Source organism: Antennarius striatus, chromosome 16, assembly GCF_040054535.1.
Source record: "Antennarius striatus isolate MH-2024 chromosome 16, ASM4005453v1, whole genome shotgun sequence".
Classification (NCBI taxonomy): domain Eukaryota; kingdom Metazoa; phylum Chordata; class Actinopteri; order Lophiiformes; family Antennariidae; genus Antennarius; species Antennarius striatus.
In genome coordinates, this window is record NC_090791.1 from 730,001 (window position 1) to 746,977 (window position 16,977).

The 16,977-nt window shown below is 52.9% G+C and overlaps 2 protein-coding genes across 3 annotated transcripts in view; both read right to left on the bottom strand.

Moving 5' to 3' along the window:
- The window catches only part of tmem104 (transmembrane protein 104), a 20,163-nt gene extending 7,867 nt beyond the window's left edge, over positions 1 to 12,296 (bottom strand). Inside the window, exons 1-9 of the mRNA XM_068337690.1 lie at positions 12,070 to 12,296; positions 11,329 to 11,386; positions 10,708 to 10,829; positions 10,547 to 10,628; positions 10,372 to 10,465; positions 10,163 to 10,246; positions 6,687 to 6,786; positions 6,512 to 6,608; positions 701 to 794 (exon numbers count right to left, since the gene is read on the bottom strand). Of these exons, the coding sequence (XP_068193791.1) occupies positions 701 to 794; positions 6,512 to 6,608; positions 6,687 to 6,786; positions 10,163 to 10,246; positions 10,372 to 10,465; positions 10,547 to 10,628; positions 10,708 to 10,829; positions 11,329 to 11,373 (718 nt within the window). The 5' untranslated portion in view covers positions 11,374 to 11,386; positions 12,070 to 12,296. The remainder of the gene's footprint in view (positions 1 to 700; positions 795 to 6,511; positions 6,609 to 6,686; positions 6,787 to 10,162; positions 10,247 to 10,371; positions 10,466 to 10,546; positions 10,629 to 10,707; positions 10,830 to 11,328; positions 11,387 to 12,069) is intronic.
- Positions 12,297 to 12,970: 674 nt separating this feature from the next.
- LOC137610204 (5-hydroxytryptamine receptor 3A-like) lies at positions 12,971 to 16,932 on the bottom strand. 2 transcript variants are annotated; one of them, XM_068337693.1, is made up of 9 exons: positions 16,793 to 16,932; positions 16,555 to 16,724; positions 16,290 to 16,334; positions 16,097 to 16,206; positions 15,851 to 16,023; positions 14,712 to 14,872; positions 14,434 to 14,644; positions 14,176 to 14,328; positions 12,971 to 13,539 (listed from the first exon to the last, which is right to left on the bottom strand). In XM_068337693.1, the coding sequence occupies exons 1-9, from the start codon at positions 16,827 to 16,829 to the stop codon at positions 13,268 to 13,270; spliced, it is 1,332 nt and encodes a 443-aa protein (XP_068193794.1). In that variant the 5' UTR covers positions 16,830 to 16,932; the 3' UTR covers positions 12,971 to 13,267. The 2 variants fall into 2 exon arrangements, with proteins under 2 accessions (XP_068193794.1, XP_068193792.1); XM_068337691.1 differs by having other exon boundaries at positions 12,971 to 13,542.
- Between the last annotated feature and the right edge of the window lie 45 nt (positions 16,933 to 16,977).

Consider the following 16,977-nt stretch of genomic DNA (forward strand, 5'->3'; position numbering starts at 1 on the left):
CTGGGCTCCATGGCAGTGGCAGGCAATAGTAGGCGGCCCCCCCTCGTAGGGCGGTGGTGGAACAGTTAGCATGAAGCCCCAGCGATCTAAGGGGGGGTGTCATCACCGGGGGGGGCGGGGTCATTGATCAGGGATCAGTGTGATGTTTGTCTGTGAGGGGAAGGGAACCCCCCCAGGTCACACCGTAATTAAAGGCTTAGCTGCGGCTCATGGATCCCATCGATCCATACCCCCCCTCCCCACCCCCACCCCCCAGATCAGGGCAGCATCAGCAGCCAACAGAACCCCCCCCTTCATCACACCTCATGCTCCTCTGGACAAACTGAACCTTCATCAGCCACCAGGGCCCCCCCGACCTTCAACAACACCTCCCTCACAGGTTTAATGGGGTTCAAGACCCCCCCACCAGGGGGGGTGAAGCTGGGGGGTGACAGCTGCCTCTACACTGATGTTATTCACCAGGCTGGGGGGGGGGACGGCGTGTCGAGGCTGTTTGTTTTTTAACGGGCGCTGGGGGGGTTGTTGTGGGGGGGTCGGGGCTGTGATGTGAGGCTTCATTTCCACCTGTCGTCTCTGAGTGACGGTCCAATCAGGACTGAGAAGGGCTGTCAGGCTGAGGAACGAGACGGGGTGCAGAGACCAGAGCGAGATGGGGGGGTAGGGGGCGGGGCATAAAGAAGGTAGAGGGGGGGGTTCTTACCGATCCAGCGCATCAGGGAGGTGAGCATCTGCAGGTATTTGGTCTTCTGGGCGTTGAAGAAGGTGAACGGTCCCAACAGGAGGGTGAAGATGCTCTGGGGGGGACAGGACAGGTTAGGCCCCGCCCACAGGACAATCACAGCGTCAGGCCCCGCCCACAGGACAATCACAGTGTCAGGCCCCGCCCACAGGACAATCACAGTGTCAGGCCCCGCCCACAGGACAATCACAGTGTCAGGCCCCGCCCACAGGACAATCAGTGTCAGGCCCCGCCCACAGGACAATCAGTGTCAGGCCCCGCCCACAGGACAATCACAGTGTCAGACCCCGCCCACAGGACAATCACAGTGTCAGGCCCCGCCCACAGGACAATCACAGTGTCAGGCCCCGCCCACAGGACAATCACAGTGTCAGGCCCCGCCCACAGGACAATCACACACATTATTAAAACATGGAAACAGTCAGGCTGCAAACACACAGAAACAGCAGAAAACATCAGCGCGTCTCCATGGTAACCGTTTCACCTCGTTAACATCATGCTAGCTCTAAATGCTACCACCTGGACACCCACACATGGGGCCCTTCTGGCCCTTTAAGAGTGACATCATCACATTCCAGGCCGACTGTGTTAGCTTAGCTCAGTGTTAGCCTCGCTGTGAAGTCATCCCCCCCCAGGTTAACCCTCAGAGTTCAGCTGAGGCTTTATCAGGAGCTGCAATCAGAGGCAGTGGCTCAGCAACTAGACCACCCCATCCCGTCACCCCCCCATCCCATCACCCCCCCACAAACTTATTTCCTTCATTTATTTCTTCCCTCTGACCACTCAGTTTGACTGACGTCTGATCTCTGAGGCAGCAGCGCGTTTTCATCTGGAGAGCAGCCTGAGGGTCACACACACACACACACACACACACACACACACACACAGACACACACACACACACACACACACACACACACAGACACACACACACACACACACACAGACACACACACACACACAGACACACACACGCACACAGACACACACACGCACACAGACACACACACACACACAGACACACACACACACACAGACACACACACACACACAGACACACACACACACACAGACACACACACGCACACAGACACACACACACACACAGACACACACACGCACACACACACACCTTTGCTTTTTAATCTACTGGGGCCGAAGCACAGCGGCTCTGGAAGACAAAACAGGCATGGAGCCCCGCCCACCTGCAGGCGACCTCAGCTCATCATTGGTTGGTTGTTTGTTTGTTTACTCTGTTACTGCTGCTCAACCTAAACGTTGTTTTTATTTCCACCACACTTCCTGGAAACACTTCCTGTCCCTGAAACACATCACATGATGAAGACGAAGCTGCCGACCCCTGACCCCTTCCTGTTAGCTAGGGCGCTAACATTAGCTGCAGCTGCTCCAGAGGCTAGCTCTGTTAGCACCGGGTGTTAGCTTAGCATTTCATTACATTTAAGCTGGAGTCCACCTGTGGACAGACGTCTCCAGGGCACTGGTTTGACTCCCAATGGGAGGCTTTGCCCCGCCTCCTCCTCCTCCACCAATGAGAGAACTCCCTGCTGCGCTGAGACTTCAGGATTCCAGAGTTTAATTTGGCTCAGAAACGGTGAATGATTCCCGTAACGGAACGCAGCCGTCAATCACCGTCAGTCTCCACCCGCTGAGGGTTCATTCATCAACCCCCCGCCCCCCCATCCATCAACCGGATGGAAGAGCAGCCGCCGCCCCCGCCATCCCCGTGATTCATCATCAAGTTTCCTGTTCTTTAGAAAGAGGTCAGCCAAACCCTGACGGAGAAGAAGAACTCTGTCTGACTGGTCGAGGCTCCGTCTGATTGGTCGAGGCTCCGTCTGATTGGTCGAGGCTCCGTCTGATTGGTCGAGGCTCCGTATGATTGGTCGAGGCTCCGTCTGATTGGTCGAGGCTCCGTCTGATTGGTCGAGGCTCCGTCTGACTGTCTGAGGCTCCGTCTGATTGGTCGAGGCTCCGTCTGATTGGTTCTGTTAGATGGCGTTCTTCCTTTAGGGAGGGGCTTCTCCTTCAGGTGAGGAAGCCCCGCCTACTTTGTGCTGCATTAAAGGTGACCCGGTACATCTAGCGTGTGTCACCTCCTGACAGCGCTGTAATTAAACCGCCGCCGACACAACAGGAGACGTGACGCTCGTCTGTAATTAACGCAGCGCTACGAGACGACGAGTCAGACGCGTCTTCATCAAACGCAAACGCTTCTTGATCCATCGCCCTCACGGCGCCGTCACGGCGCCGCACGCGTCGTTTCATTTTAATTAAGCCTCCATTTCGCCGCTGGATCGGCGCCGGCGTCCAGTGATCCATCGCTCGTACTGGAGATGGAGAAACGACGGCGGCGTGAACAAGTCGCAAACTCGCTGATTGGCTGGAATTAATCAGCACGTTCAGAGAAACCCTGATTATACGAGATCAATTAAACCCTCCGACTGGAGGATTCTGCGACAACGACCCACAATGCAACACAGGCGCGGCTGTTACAGAGCGGGTGAGTTATGACACGTGTGATGGGGGGCCTGAGGGAACGTCACGCGCTGCTGCGGAACACAAAGACAGGAAGTGGGCCGTAAGCGCCCCGCGGCGTCCAGCGCTGATGAGAGCAATAACACGTCACCTGACTGGATGAGCACGGGGGGGGGGGCAGCCCGGGGGGCACTCCCACCATATTGGAAGAGTGTGTTTGTCAGGATGAAGGAGAGCCCCCCCTCAGCTTCATCCATCAGCTTCATTAATAGAAACAAACAGACGGGGGCTCATATTTCAGGAACCAATTAACAACCCCGATTATGATGAATCGCCGCCGCCCCCTCCCCCCGCCGCCCCGCCCCCTCCCCCGCCGCCCCTTTGATTTCCTCCATCAGGACTACGGGTCGTTAACCTGGAGTCCCACAACGACGCAGCAAAGCGACGCTAAACTAATTAATATAAACTAATAAATAACGGTAAGGAGATGGGCGTCGCCCACCCCCGGGTCACATGACCAGGACGGGCCACGCCCCTCACATCCGTCTGAGGAGGAGGGGGAGGGGCCGCTTCCATCTCTCATCGGTAGATTCATCTGAACGTCTGCAGGTCCTTTCATCTCCCTTGGGGGGCGGCGCCGTCAGAGGGGCTCCAAGGAGGGAGGAAGACGAGGGAGGGGGATGAAGAGGAGAGTCTGTCAGGAGGGAGTTAAACAGAAGAGACGGGGACGTGGGACACTCCACAGGCGGCGCCGGGACACGACGATCTGTACCGACGAATGAAACCTGAGAGGAGGAGGAGGAGGAGGAGGAGGAGGAGGAGGAGGAAGAGGAGGAAGAGGAGGAGGAGGAAGAGGAGGAAGAGGAGGAAGAGGAGGAGGAGGAGGAGGAAGAGGAGGAGGAGGAGGAGGAGGAAGAGGAGGAGGAAGAGGAGGAGGAGGAGGAAGAGGAGGAGGAAGAGGAGGAAGAGGAGGGTTCCTCTGCTGGATGAAAGGAAGAAGAAGAGAGGGAAGAACAACAGGAAGAGGAAGAAGAGGAAGAGGAAGAAAAACAGGAGGAAGAGGAAGAAAATGAGGAGGAAGAAGGGGAGGAAGGGGAGGAAGAGGAAGAGGAGGAAGAAGAAGAGGAGGAAGGGAAGAGGAGGAAGGGGAGGAAGAGAAGGAAGAGGAGGAAGGGAAGAGGAGGAAGAGGAGGGGGAGGAAGAGGAGGAGGAGGAGGAGGAGGAGGAGGAAGAGGAGGAAGGAAGAGGAGGAAGAGGAGGAGGAAGAGGAGGGGGAGGAAGAGGAGGAGGAAGAGGAGGGGGAGGAAGAGGAGGAGGAGGAGGAGGAGGAGGAGGAGGAGGAGGAGGAGGAGGAGGAGGAGGAAGAGGAGGAAGGAAGAGGAGGAAGAGGAGGAGGAAGAGGAGGAGGAAGAGGAGGGGGAGGAAGAGGAGGAGGAAGAGGAGGGGGAGGAAGAGGAGGAGGAGGAGGAGGAAGGAAGAGGAGGAAGAGGAGGAGGAAGAGGAGGAACCTCCAAACACTTTAAAGCCGACAGCGATGACATGTCTTTGATAAAAACTCCCAGCATCCTTTGCTGCAGACGCCATGACTTTGAACAAGACAGTCACCTCATTAAAACTCCTGACACCCCTCCCTCTAAGAGCACCCCCCCCCAGGTGACATAATGAGCAGCTCTCGACCAAGATGTATGACAGGCCTGGGACACATCGGGGGGGGGCACTAATATACCCGTGGTTTAACAGGACGATGGTTATTACGCCCCGCCCATCATCACGGGGGGGGGGTTGCTATAGATGGGGGGGGGGCTCACAAAGACAATGAATCAGCAAACAGGACATCAGTGAACACAACACGTCCGGGGGGGTAATTGAAAAACACAATGATTGGATTTCTTCTTTTTCAATTTGGGGGAGGGCGCGGCAGGTTAGGGGGGGTCAGCGGGTTGGGGGGGAGCAGCACTTAAGCTGCTGCTCCCCAAGGAGCGACTCCAGAGCGACCAATCACTTCACCGAGACAAGGGGAGCAGGTAAATGAGCTAAAGGTGACGCGGGGGGGGGGGGGCAATGAGGGGGTGGGGGCAGTGAGGGGGGGCAGTGGCTCTCAGCCAATGAATCCTGAAGGATTCAGTGAAGGTTAAAGCAGAACCAGAGGCCCAACTGCTCCGTGACCCCCGTGACCTCTGAGCCTCCAGTCATCTCCAGCCCCCCCATGTCAGAAACAGCGGACCCCCCCATGTGGATCGCAGCTCAAACACACCTCCCTGCTGTGACAATCTGTGTTCAACCATCTGCAGCATTCTGAAGCCCGACCCGCCTCATTACCAGACACCTGTGGGGGGGGCAGGTGTGTGTGTGTGTGTGGGGGGGGGGGGGCAGTGAAGAACGGGTCTGTTTCTGGAAGAACGCTGAAGAACACTGGAGGGGATTCAAACCAAACGGGGTTTGTCCTTCAAAAAACGTTGCTACAAGCTGCTGCAGAAGGTCAGAAAGGTCAGGGCGACCCCCCAGGAAAGAATCTGTCCCGGATATTCAACCGATCAGAACTCTCAGGACTCGTGACAACCCAGAGGGACCCAGAAGAACTCTGGGGGACCCTCTTCTTAATCCTCTGGTTCCAGCTGTGAGCAGCAGGATCAACAGGATCTCCGTTACGTAACGCCCCCGTCATCTGGCCCTCACACCACCAGAGGTTCTGGGGGGGGGCGTCCGCTGGAGCCCCACCCCACAACCAATCAGCAACAGATCACAGCCCATTGATCTCCTTAAGAGCTTTCAGAGGCGATGAGGAAACCACATCCACAGCTGATTGGTCGATACCGAGATGAGGCCTGATGAAAGACCCCCCCCCGATGACTGGCTTCAGCACCAGTCATCAGGGCCCTCTAATGGGGGGGGGTCGATATCAAGCTCCACAGCACCAGAACCAGAACCTGCAGTTTCTCAGCCACCTGTAGGGGGCAGCGTCCCGTTTCGACTCCACCATGAACCTGACCCCCCCCATCCTGGAGCAGATCTGGTTCAGGATCCAGGTGAGGGCAGCGGCGGCGGCGGCGGCGGCGGCGGCGGCGGGGGGGGGGTCCTTCCATCGACATCCAGTCCGATTAAGACGGGAAATTACACGGCGAGGGTCCAGGCCATCCGTCACTGTCGCCACGGAAACGCTATCGCTCAGAAGGAATCACACTCAGCCTCCATCACCCGAGTCTTCAAGGACACCCGCTTCCTGTTCGCCGTAGAGGCGGAGCCTAACACCAGGGGCGGAGTCAGGGGGGGACTCACCAGAAACACCCGGTAGGCGTCCTTCCTGGTGACGGGCCCCCAGCAGGGGTCAGTGTCGTTGTACTTCAGGCCCCCGGCGCTGCACGAGTGGTTCCCGCTGCACGGGAAGAACGCTGGCATCAGCACAAAACGGACCAATGAGAACAAGCGTCAGGCGTGTTGGGCGTGTCCTCACCAGGTGACCTCCATCAGCGAGATGGGCACCGCCGCCGCGTAGATGGCCAGGTCCCCGTACAGGTAGACGATGATGCAGATGTAGAACATGTTGACGCCCACTGGGGGGGGGGGGAGAAAGACGGGTGAGAAGAACCAATCAGACGACACCTTCTACGGTTGTTCTCGCCATCGTTCTGCCTGTTGCACCAGACAGGAAGTCAAGAACCCAGAGCAGGTATGAGATTAAAATGTGATTCATTTGACTACAGAATTGGTGATAAATTTTAATTATTTAATTTATTTAATTTTACTACTTTAATTTATTTAATTTTACTACTTTAATTTATTTAATTTTAATACTTTAATTTATTTAATTTTACTACTTTAATTTATTTAATTTTAATACTTTAATAACGCCGGGGGAAATTAGTTTAACCCTTTAACATCATCACAAATGTGGATTCATGACAACACAGGTATGGATGTGTTTGGAAACAGAGACAACACGGTTTGTGTGAACAGGACTCAAAGGTGGGGGGGCTGTCCTGTTCATAGTTTATTTATAAGTGTCTTTCACACGGGGGGGGGGGGGGACTGACACAGACAAACTGCTTCAGTTTGAAGAGTTCTGTGGGATTTTATTAAAACTGGGACGTGTTGACGTCCCGGCAGAACAACCAGCCTGAGCTCCGGCGCCACGGAGCGATACGGAGGCGAGAGCCGAGCGTTGCCGCGGGGACGCCAGCCTTCACGCCGGTGGAACTAATATCAGCGATTACCCAGAACCACCGGCGAAAACGCTGCAGAACGGCTGTTTGAAGCAGCAGCGAGACGCATAGCCATCCATCACCAACCCCCCCCCCAAACAGAGCCACGCTGCTGCCGCGTGATGAGGACAGTGTGGACGGGACCGACCCGACACAACAGGACTGAACCGCTGGGCCCCCCCCCATCGCTGCTGCAGAAACTTCAGAGCTTCATTCTCTCCTTCACAATCAGACCCTGATGAACTGATGACCATGAAACAAATCAAATCTGGATCGATCCGCCCCCCCGAGGTGAAATCATTAACGCGACTCTAAATAGTAAATGGGACAGTACAGTGAGGAGGGGGGGGGGGGGCCCAGCTGATTGACTCGTCAGTGACTCGGCAAACACGGCGGACGTCTTCATCGCGACGAGGAATCGATAGACGGCCGTCACTTCCCCTCCAGAGGGTCGGCCCCCCCTCATCACACAGGAATGTAGATTCTGATTTCCCTCAGCCCCCCTCTGTCCAGCGCCATCCATCCCCCGCCAGTCACTCATGATCAATACTCATGATCATCCGCCCGGACCACACCACCACCACCCAATACCCAGACACCAGGAACCAGTTCAGACACCCACCAGTGTGAACCGTCTCAATCCAGATCGTCTGAGGCACGGGGGGGGCGTTCAACGTAACGGGGGGAGCGTTCAACGTAACACAGGAAACATTTAAATGTTACATTATATATTATATTATATATTATATACTATATATTATATTATATATATATTATATTGTATATCATATAGTATATATTATATATTATATAGTATATATTATATTATATATTATATACTATATATTATATTATATATATATTATATTGTATATCATATAGTATATATTATATATTATATTATATACTATATATTATATTATATATATATTATATTGTATATCATATATATACTTAATGATCCCAAGGGAAATTCAGGAGTATATTTCATGTACATCTAACACAACATCAACGTTTGAACACCACTCTTCATAGATTCTCGTAACGATGTGATCAGCAGCCTTTAAACGCCACATGACACGTCTACATTCAGACCAGCGCTGGGACCAGACTAGACGGGTTAGCACGTTAGCATCACGCTAACACCACCGGCCCTCAGACACACTAACGCTGCAGTGAAACAGGTGAATGGTGTCTCACGGAGGTGATCCGAGCGAAGAGATGCTGGTGCCCCCCCCCCCGGAGACTTCTGCCAAAGTCGTCTTCTAATCAACTTTATTGGTGTGAAGGTCAGAACGCCGTCCCTCAGTGCTGCAGATAGACCCGCCCATCAACATTCCTGTCAGCGGCGGCGGGTCAGGCTGATACCTGTGGCCTGATTCCAAACCTCCACGCCGCTGTCCTCCAGCAGCGGGGGGTGGGGAGCCGTTTAATTAGCGGCCAGACGGACGGCGTGTCGTGGTGTCATCAGCTGTGAAACCGCGTCAGCTCCACGGACGCCACCGCTCCGCCCCGGTTCGCTCAGCCGGTTTCTAAGAAAGACTTACGCCGACGACCGCAGGCCGACATCTGTTCCCTCACACCCATAATCCTTTGCAATTTAGGCCGGCGTCCTGGTTGGATTGAATTAAGTTGTCACTTGTAACAAACTGTGCTGCCATTCCCTCACAGCAGCGCTGAGATTTACGGACGCTTTGGAAAGACTGCGAACGCCCCGCACGTCCATAAACGGGTCCTGATGGATGGACGCCACGAGAGGCGGCGACACGGTTCACCCGGGGACCAGTTAGCCAACCACGAACTCCCTCCCCATCACGCCGAGGACTCATCAACAGCTGTGTGAACGGACTCATCCACCATCATTACCGCTCTGTTGGAATGGGGATACCCACAATGCTTTGCAGGAGGCCAGCAGAAAGCTTCATCGGATGTTTTTAACCTGAACCGAGACGAGCTTCAGAGACCAGGAACACGTCTGGATCAGATCTTCTACATCAGAACCTCCTGCACAGGAAGCTGTTCTGCTCTTGAAGTCCCAGCATGCACCAGGACATGTGGGACTGATGACCCAAAGCGACTGAACTGATCAGTGCCGTCAGACGCCATGTTGGCACCTCTAACGGACGCGGCGGTGAGCGACGCTCGCTAACACGCTAGCAGCATGAGCTCCTTCACACGTGTGGGTGTGAACGCGGTGTGAACGCGGTGTGAACGCGGTGTGAACGCGAGCCGGGCGCAGCCTGACGCCGTGCGAGCCGAGGGCTCCCCCTGCTGGCGAGGACGCGTCGGCGCAGAGGAAGCCGTTGCAGCTTTGACCTTTTGTTGTTCCTTCTGTTCCTGCACCAAACGGGACGCTGCAGAGTCACGCGCGTCAGGTGAAGATGCGACGGCGGCGTGATGCAAACAGACGGGGGAGGGGGGTGTGAAAGGGGGGGGTGCATGCAGACGCCGCATCAGGAATATGCAGTGACAGACGGCGTCAGCAGAGGCTGCAAGGTCGTTGTGTGTGCTTCAAGGTGAACATGATGGAGGCTCCTTACAGTCTTCATCATATGGGGGGGTCGGTTGGGGGGGGGGTCCAAACTGCACCCTCACGTGTGCAGCAGGACGACTCGTGGCCTTGATGGATTGTCAGACAGGTGATTGCAACCAAACGCATTTTATTCATACAAGATTCCATCAGAGCCTCTTAGTGCCGCCCCTAGCACCCCCCCACAAAGACTCTTACCTTTGTTGAAGAACATGGAGGCCATCTGACCCATCTCCATCCGCTCCACGATGTCGAAGGGGTCCTGGTGACCCCCTGACCTCTCTGTGGAAACATTCACACGCCGACAGTCAGGGACCCCCCCAGCGTGGATGCCCCCCCCAGTGTGAAACAGTCCTGCTGACCCGGACCTGAACCCCTGGTGGTCCTGGGACAAACCGGATACTCACGGACCGACAGGATGGGTTTGGTCTCCGGCTCGGACCGCCCCCGACAGGTGACGTCATCGTCTGAGTAGTCAGAGCTGGAGTCGCTGGCGTCCACCTGGGGGGGGCAACAGGAAGGGAGGTTGTTGGTGGACACTGGTTTATGGAGTCATGTGCATCGGGCTGGGGGGGCGGCTACCTCCTCCTGCTCCCGCCTCTTCCAGCGCAGCTGAGCGTTCGCCGCCGCCATCGCCTCGATCATGAAGGTGGTGGTCATGTAGCTGCAGGGGGGAGGAGCCCACCGTTAAGGGGTGGGGCATAAACTACAGGTGAGGTGTGGTGGAGCAGAATCAGACTCACCTCATGAAGCCCAGAAAGGTGATGAGCGCTAAGCTAACTGCCCACCCCGCCGCGGCGAAGGCTCTGGGCATCGTCAGCGCCCCCGTCCCCACGATCAGGTTGAACATGTACACCAGACCCACCTGAGGAGGACAAGAGCATGATGGGAAGGAAGTGAAGACACGCACAGGTGTGGTCCTGCTCGTGTGATTGGACCGTTCCTTTAAATCCCATCAGCCCCTGCTGCTGAACCAACCCCTCTGAAGGGTCGCAGGTCAAACTCTACAGGCGATCTGTCACCTGGTTGGTGGAGACCCGACCACCTGACAGACCGAGCCCCCATCAGAAACCGCCGTCCAATCAGCTGGAGTCTTTAAACACTTTGAAGTCGTGCTGATGTCAGCAGAACGGCGCCGGGCGGACGGCGAGTCAGCAGTTTCACTTCCTCTTATTACCAATGCGCGGTCATCAGAACCCTAAATGAATTGACCTAACTAAACTAACTAAAACACCTAAACTAACCTAACTAGACTAAACCAACTAACCTAACTAGACTAAACCAACTAACCTAACTAGACTAAACCAACTAACCTAACTAGACTAAACCAACTAACCTAACCCGACCCACACTGACACACTCACGAAGGGCGAGTACAGCTCCCCGGTCTCGGTGATCCCTCCGGCCATCGCTGCTCCTCACCTGCAGGAAGACAACCAGAGCATCACCTGGTGTGTGTGTGTGTGTGTGTGTGTGTGTGTGTGTGTGTGTGTGTGTGTGTGTGTGTGTGTGTGTGTGTGTGAGACAGTACTCTCTTAAGTATGGAGATTAAATTCAAATGATTCATTATTTACACTGACGGGGAAATATTTGTTGTCAAACCGCTACAGAGACAACACACACGTCATCAGAACCCAACCGGAAGTACCCGGCTTCCTTTGAAGGTATCGATCAAGCATCAATCAGCCAATCAGGATTCATCAGTGACTGATCCTCACAGCCTCTGATGAGGCCAACTAACTCATCCACCACGTGACCAGTGGTTGACCTGAACACCTTCAAACGGGACTTCACAAGAAACTAAACGTCATTTTGAGGATGGACAAAGTTCCTTCTAAAACACGTGACCTTTTGCTGACGGATCAATACTGACTACACTTTATTGATCGGCTGAAGTTGTTACCTCACATCATCATCAGAAAATCAGCGTGATTAATCAGATGTAACCACACACACACACACACACACACACACACACACACACACACACACACACACACTTGTTAATGACTACATGAATGCGGTAACGTGTGTTGAGCTAATGAGGGGCTAATTGTCTCCCTCAGGTGTCTACGTCACCACGGAGCGCGTGAGTAAACACTCACCTCTTCTCACGTTCGGGTTTAGCCGCTAAGCTAACGGGATGCTCCCACCTCTCGGCTGACCGGACGCAGACGTCACCTCGCGAACATGACCGGTAATAACGGGGGGGGGGGGTCCGTCGGTGTAGCGGGGGGAGCAGCTAACGGCGGGCTAGCACGGCTACGACAGGCAGCTAACGAAGGGAGCTAGCTGAACAACCAGCTGATCCGCTCCAGCCTGAAGACGTCAAGCTTCCGCTGGCAGGAACGTACACATCCGGTAGCAGATTTCAAAATAAAATAAAATAATAATACATATACTATATATATATATATACAGTATATATATATAAAATATGCATAATATAAGGTATAATATAACATATTAAAAATAATGATACAAAAATAGTAAAATAAAATAAAATAAATAAAATACATTAATACGACATGCTTTTAATACGAAGGAAAACGCTCCGTCACGTGTAACTTCCTGCTCCAATCGGTGCGGTTCATATTAGGTTAATGTTTACATTATATTTATGTCTTATCATTGTTTACATATCCTTAAATATTTACGTACTTTTATATTTCAACCCCCCCCCCCCCTTCCGTGATGTCCGGTGATCCAAACGACCGTCCTCTCGGCGGTGTGCGGTCACGTGACGCCCCGGAGCCGCGGGTGTGTTCCGGTGAAACCAGAACTCTGTTCAGAGCGTCTCAACGGGACTCTGTGGCTGCAGCTTGAAGCGGGTTTTAACGTGGTAAGTAAAATGGGATCTGCCTTTTTGTACATTAGAAAGTTACTAATTCTCCATATTAATGTAAACTAGACACCTGATCCAACACTGAGCAGACGGTGAATGCATCATGTCCTTTATTACGGGTATGAACTTCTTTCACACAAAATATCTGAAAAGAAAACCTATAAAATTGTTTCAACTACATTTATTTTCAGAAAATCAACACAAGATGTTGTCAGTAGTTTTCATCAATGCTCAGATTCAGACCAACATGGAACACAAATCATTTTTCTCATGAACACATCATTAAATGCTGATCATACAGTCATGTTCTTATCTGTGCCTAATATGTGGCTGATAGCCTGAAGATGACAATTATAACACAGGAGCAAATAAAAAAGATGTCAGACGGGGTGATATTTACTAATCATTATAATTAGAGCATGCACCTACAGATTCTACACACGTCACCATGGTAACGCTTACTGGAAGACATAGTATATCCAGACTGAATACATGTAGCTCAGGAAAACAACGATACCTATAAAATAGAGGCTGAAGAACACGGTGTCGATGATCTCGGCCACTCGCCTGTAGGAGCCGTCTCCCTGCTCTCTGATTCGTCTGTCGGCTTCCTTCCGCAGTGACGTCACCGCCTCCAGGATCTGCTGCAGCAGGTCTCGGCTGCTGGACGGGTTCAGAGGAAGGAGGCTCTGATCCGGTTTCACCTGGGCCTTCTCCTCACCTGCAGCAGCTTCTGCAGAAGATTTAGGTAGTGTTCCATTTCAAATGGCAAAGATTCACTGCAGGAGATGGAGACCAGTCTCTGCCCCAGCTGGGCGTTTGAAAACCAACAACCTCCTAACTAAAATAAAAACAAATCAAAACAATTAAACAGTGCAAGTTGGTGTTAAAACCCTCCTTGTGCCAACGAAATAATAATGCATTACAATCAATATTGTTATCAGTTATTGGCAAAGGTCAAAAATGAATATGATCAGAAATATTTCACTTTGTCCCTCATTTTTGGAAATATAGCATATTATGTGTTTTTTCCCATTGGAAAAAATCAGGGTTCCCATGACAACAAGCCCATATCAACATAAAAAATAATAAAAAATGCACTTTACTTCTACGTCTGAAGTAGTTGATAAGACCTGATGCATTGATGCACCTTGTGTCCGATTTAAAACGTTTAAGTACATTTTGAGGAGGGAATGAGGAGTAATAAAATAAAGTCTTTCCTCCTCTGCTGCCATCAAGTGTCCAACAACTGCTACTGCATGAGCCACCAAAACCAATATTTGAACAGCTGTGACGTGAACGGTTCCCCGACCCCCGTCCAGGAGAACCGCCACACGCAGCCGGCGTGGAGGCGGACACTTCTCACCTTTCGGACCGCCGGCTTCCTGCTGCTTCTGCTTTTGGGCGGATCTCTGAGCCTTCCTCCCAAAGTACCCGTCGAGGTCGATCAGGTGGCTGACCAGGATGGCCTCCAGGACGCTGAAACCCACGAAGCCAAAGATCGCAACGCAGTAGTTGGCTGGAGACGAGAGAGGTCGCGTTTGAGAGACGAGTCGTGGAATTCAAACCAAAACGGAGGCGTTGCTCTCAACGGGGTCCCGCCCACAGGGCGGCGGCGGCTCACCAATCATGGGCAGCTGGTCTTCGGTGGACGGAAGCATGTCCTTCAGGATGAGCAGCAGGACGGAGATGGACAGCAGCACCGTCACCTTGAAGCTCAGCTTCTCGCCGCGGGCCTCGTGGATGAAGAAGGAGGCGACGTCCAGCAGCAGCAGGGCGAACAGCGGCACGATCAGGTTGATCACGTACAGCATCGGCTTCCTGACCACGGTCACCTGCAACGCCACAGATGCGTCAGATGGACGCTCGGGCTCCGCCTTGGGCTCGCCGCCGGGGCCTCACCATGTAGACCACTTCGCTCAACGGGGTTTCCCCGGTCCGAAGGCGGTCGTGCACGATCTCCATCTTGCGGAGCTGCCACTCCCCCTGCGTCACCATCACCTGCTCCGAGAACTTGGTGAGCGCCGAGCCGTTGTTGAACGCCCCCATGTGGACGGCGTCTTCTGCGTTCAGACACGCCACAGCGTTAGAGGTGGGGCGCCACCACACAGATGCAGGATTTTCTGCACTTTAAGGCGCTCTGGATTATAAAACACTCTGGATTATAAAGAGCACTGGATTATAAGGCGCTCTGTCGGTTTTTGAGAAAATGAACCCATACAGCCCTGTGACCACGCCCCCGTGATCAGATCACATGATGTTTTTAAACCATTCTGAATAAAGTCTGTCACGTGGATTACCGTGTTCATGTTTACGTGGCGGTATAGATGTGAAACTGTCTTCCGCTTTTTATTTGGAGTCGATTGCCTCTGATTGATTGATTGATTGAAAACCGGAGATATGATCGTTTACATTTGATCTATGACAAGCGGTTCAAACGTCTCCTCATCGTCAGACAACAGACGCCGTGTTTCTGTCCGTGTAGTCGCCATCGGACAAGCGGGAATGCGTGTATTCACGTGATTCAAACATGTCTTGCGATTCATGCATTTTGTCACGTGATGCAAACACATGGCGTGATTGGTGCATTTTGTCATGTGACGCAAACATCTATGCGCACGATTCACGAATCGTGCGCATACTCTTATTTTGAAAAACTCCTCTGAAGAGTGGCACCAGTGACACAAACTGTATATAACTATGTTAGAAGCCTGTGGAAACTTTTTGGAGCTCAAAGTCTTTCTATCAGCAGGTTTTTGGTTTTTGTGCAATAAAATACAATTTTTCTATTTCCAAATTTGACTGTGTGTCTATTTTGCCCCAATGTTTCAATATAATAATTTATAGGGAAATAATAACTATCTCTTGGTATAGCTGAAGTTGTGCTGACGATAAACATACCAAACGTGTGTTGAATCATTTTAATGTGGAATAGAGACAAATATCAGAAGTACCAAAAGAATAGGCCTGTCAGGGTCAAAGGCTTTGAGTGGCGCCTTGTCGTGCGGTAGATACTGTGAATGTGTGACGGATGGCGGTACCTCCAGACGACATGGACAGGAAGGTGATGTTACAGCGCTGCGTGTCAAACGGGAAGAGGCGGAGCTTCAGGTGACAGGTGGTGGTCAGCCGCTGCCTGCTGTAGGTGGACATGAAACCGTTGGAGTACAGTTTGACGACGGGACTCCTGTAGGTGCTGCCGGTGTCAGAGACGCTGGAGACACGAGGACGAGAGGTTGATGGACTGAAACCTGGAGGTACCTGCAGCGCGGGGGGGGGATACGTACTCCTCCAAGATGCTCACGTCTGGGATCCAGACGCTGGAGGCGGGGACAATCACGTACGGTATCCCACAGAACTCCGTGGAGTTCCAGGAGAGGAATTCACCCGTCCAGGTCTGAAGAGAGGGGGTGGGGGTTAGCGTTTGGGTCAAGACCCGTTTGCTGCTACAGGGGGGGGTCTGAAGGTCTGGTTTCTCACCATGTAGCGCCAGATGTGACTCGTGACCGTCTGGACTTTCTCATCCTGCAGAATCAGCAACATTTACTTAATTCACCTGCATCTGAACTTGATTTTAGAGGAAATGTTCATCAAAAATAATCAGAACTTTTTACAACCGTTTGCGTCAGACGTTTCTAAAAGTTCTTATTTCATACATTTTGGAATGAAGTTTGATCTCAAAACATGGAAAAGTGAGAACTTTTGATTTAAAAACTCACAACCCCCCCATGAAGACTCCCCTCACCACTTGTAGGATGCTGTAGAGCAGCATGTCCACCCACACGTAGGTGGGCCGGGTCCAGTTCTGCACGGGTCGGGTGACAGTGAGGTGGTGACTGGCTGAGTCCAGCTGCAGGTGCTTCAGGAGGCCGAGGTAGGAGCAGTCCGGCTGGGGGCCGCCAGAGGCCCCCCCCGCTGGAGGAGAGGACAACACATCAGCGCCGGCGCCGCTCACCAGGCAGCCGTGGAAGTGGAGAACTCACCAGTGAGAAGCAGCAGCAGAAGCCTCAGCGCCGCCATGACGGTCTGGCTTCCCCCCGCCGCCAGCGCCGCCTTTTAAAGCGCCGAGCTCGGCAAACAGAGGCACAAAGGACGAGGAGGGGCAACAATGGAGGCAATTAAACACACCTCGAATGAGGCTGACCACCCGCCGACCCGGCGGCTCTAT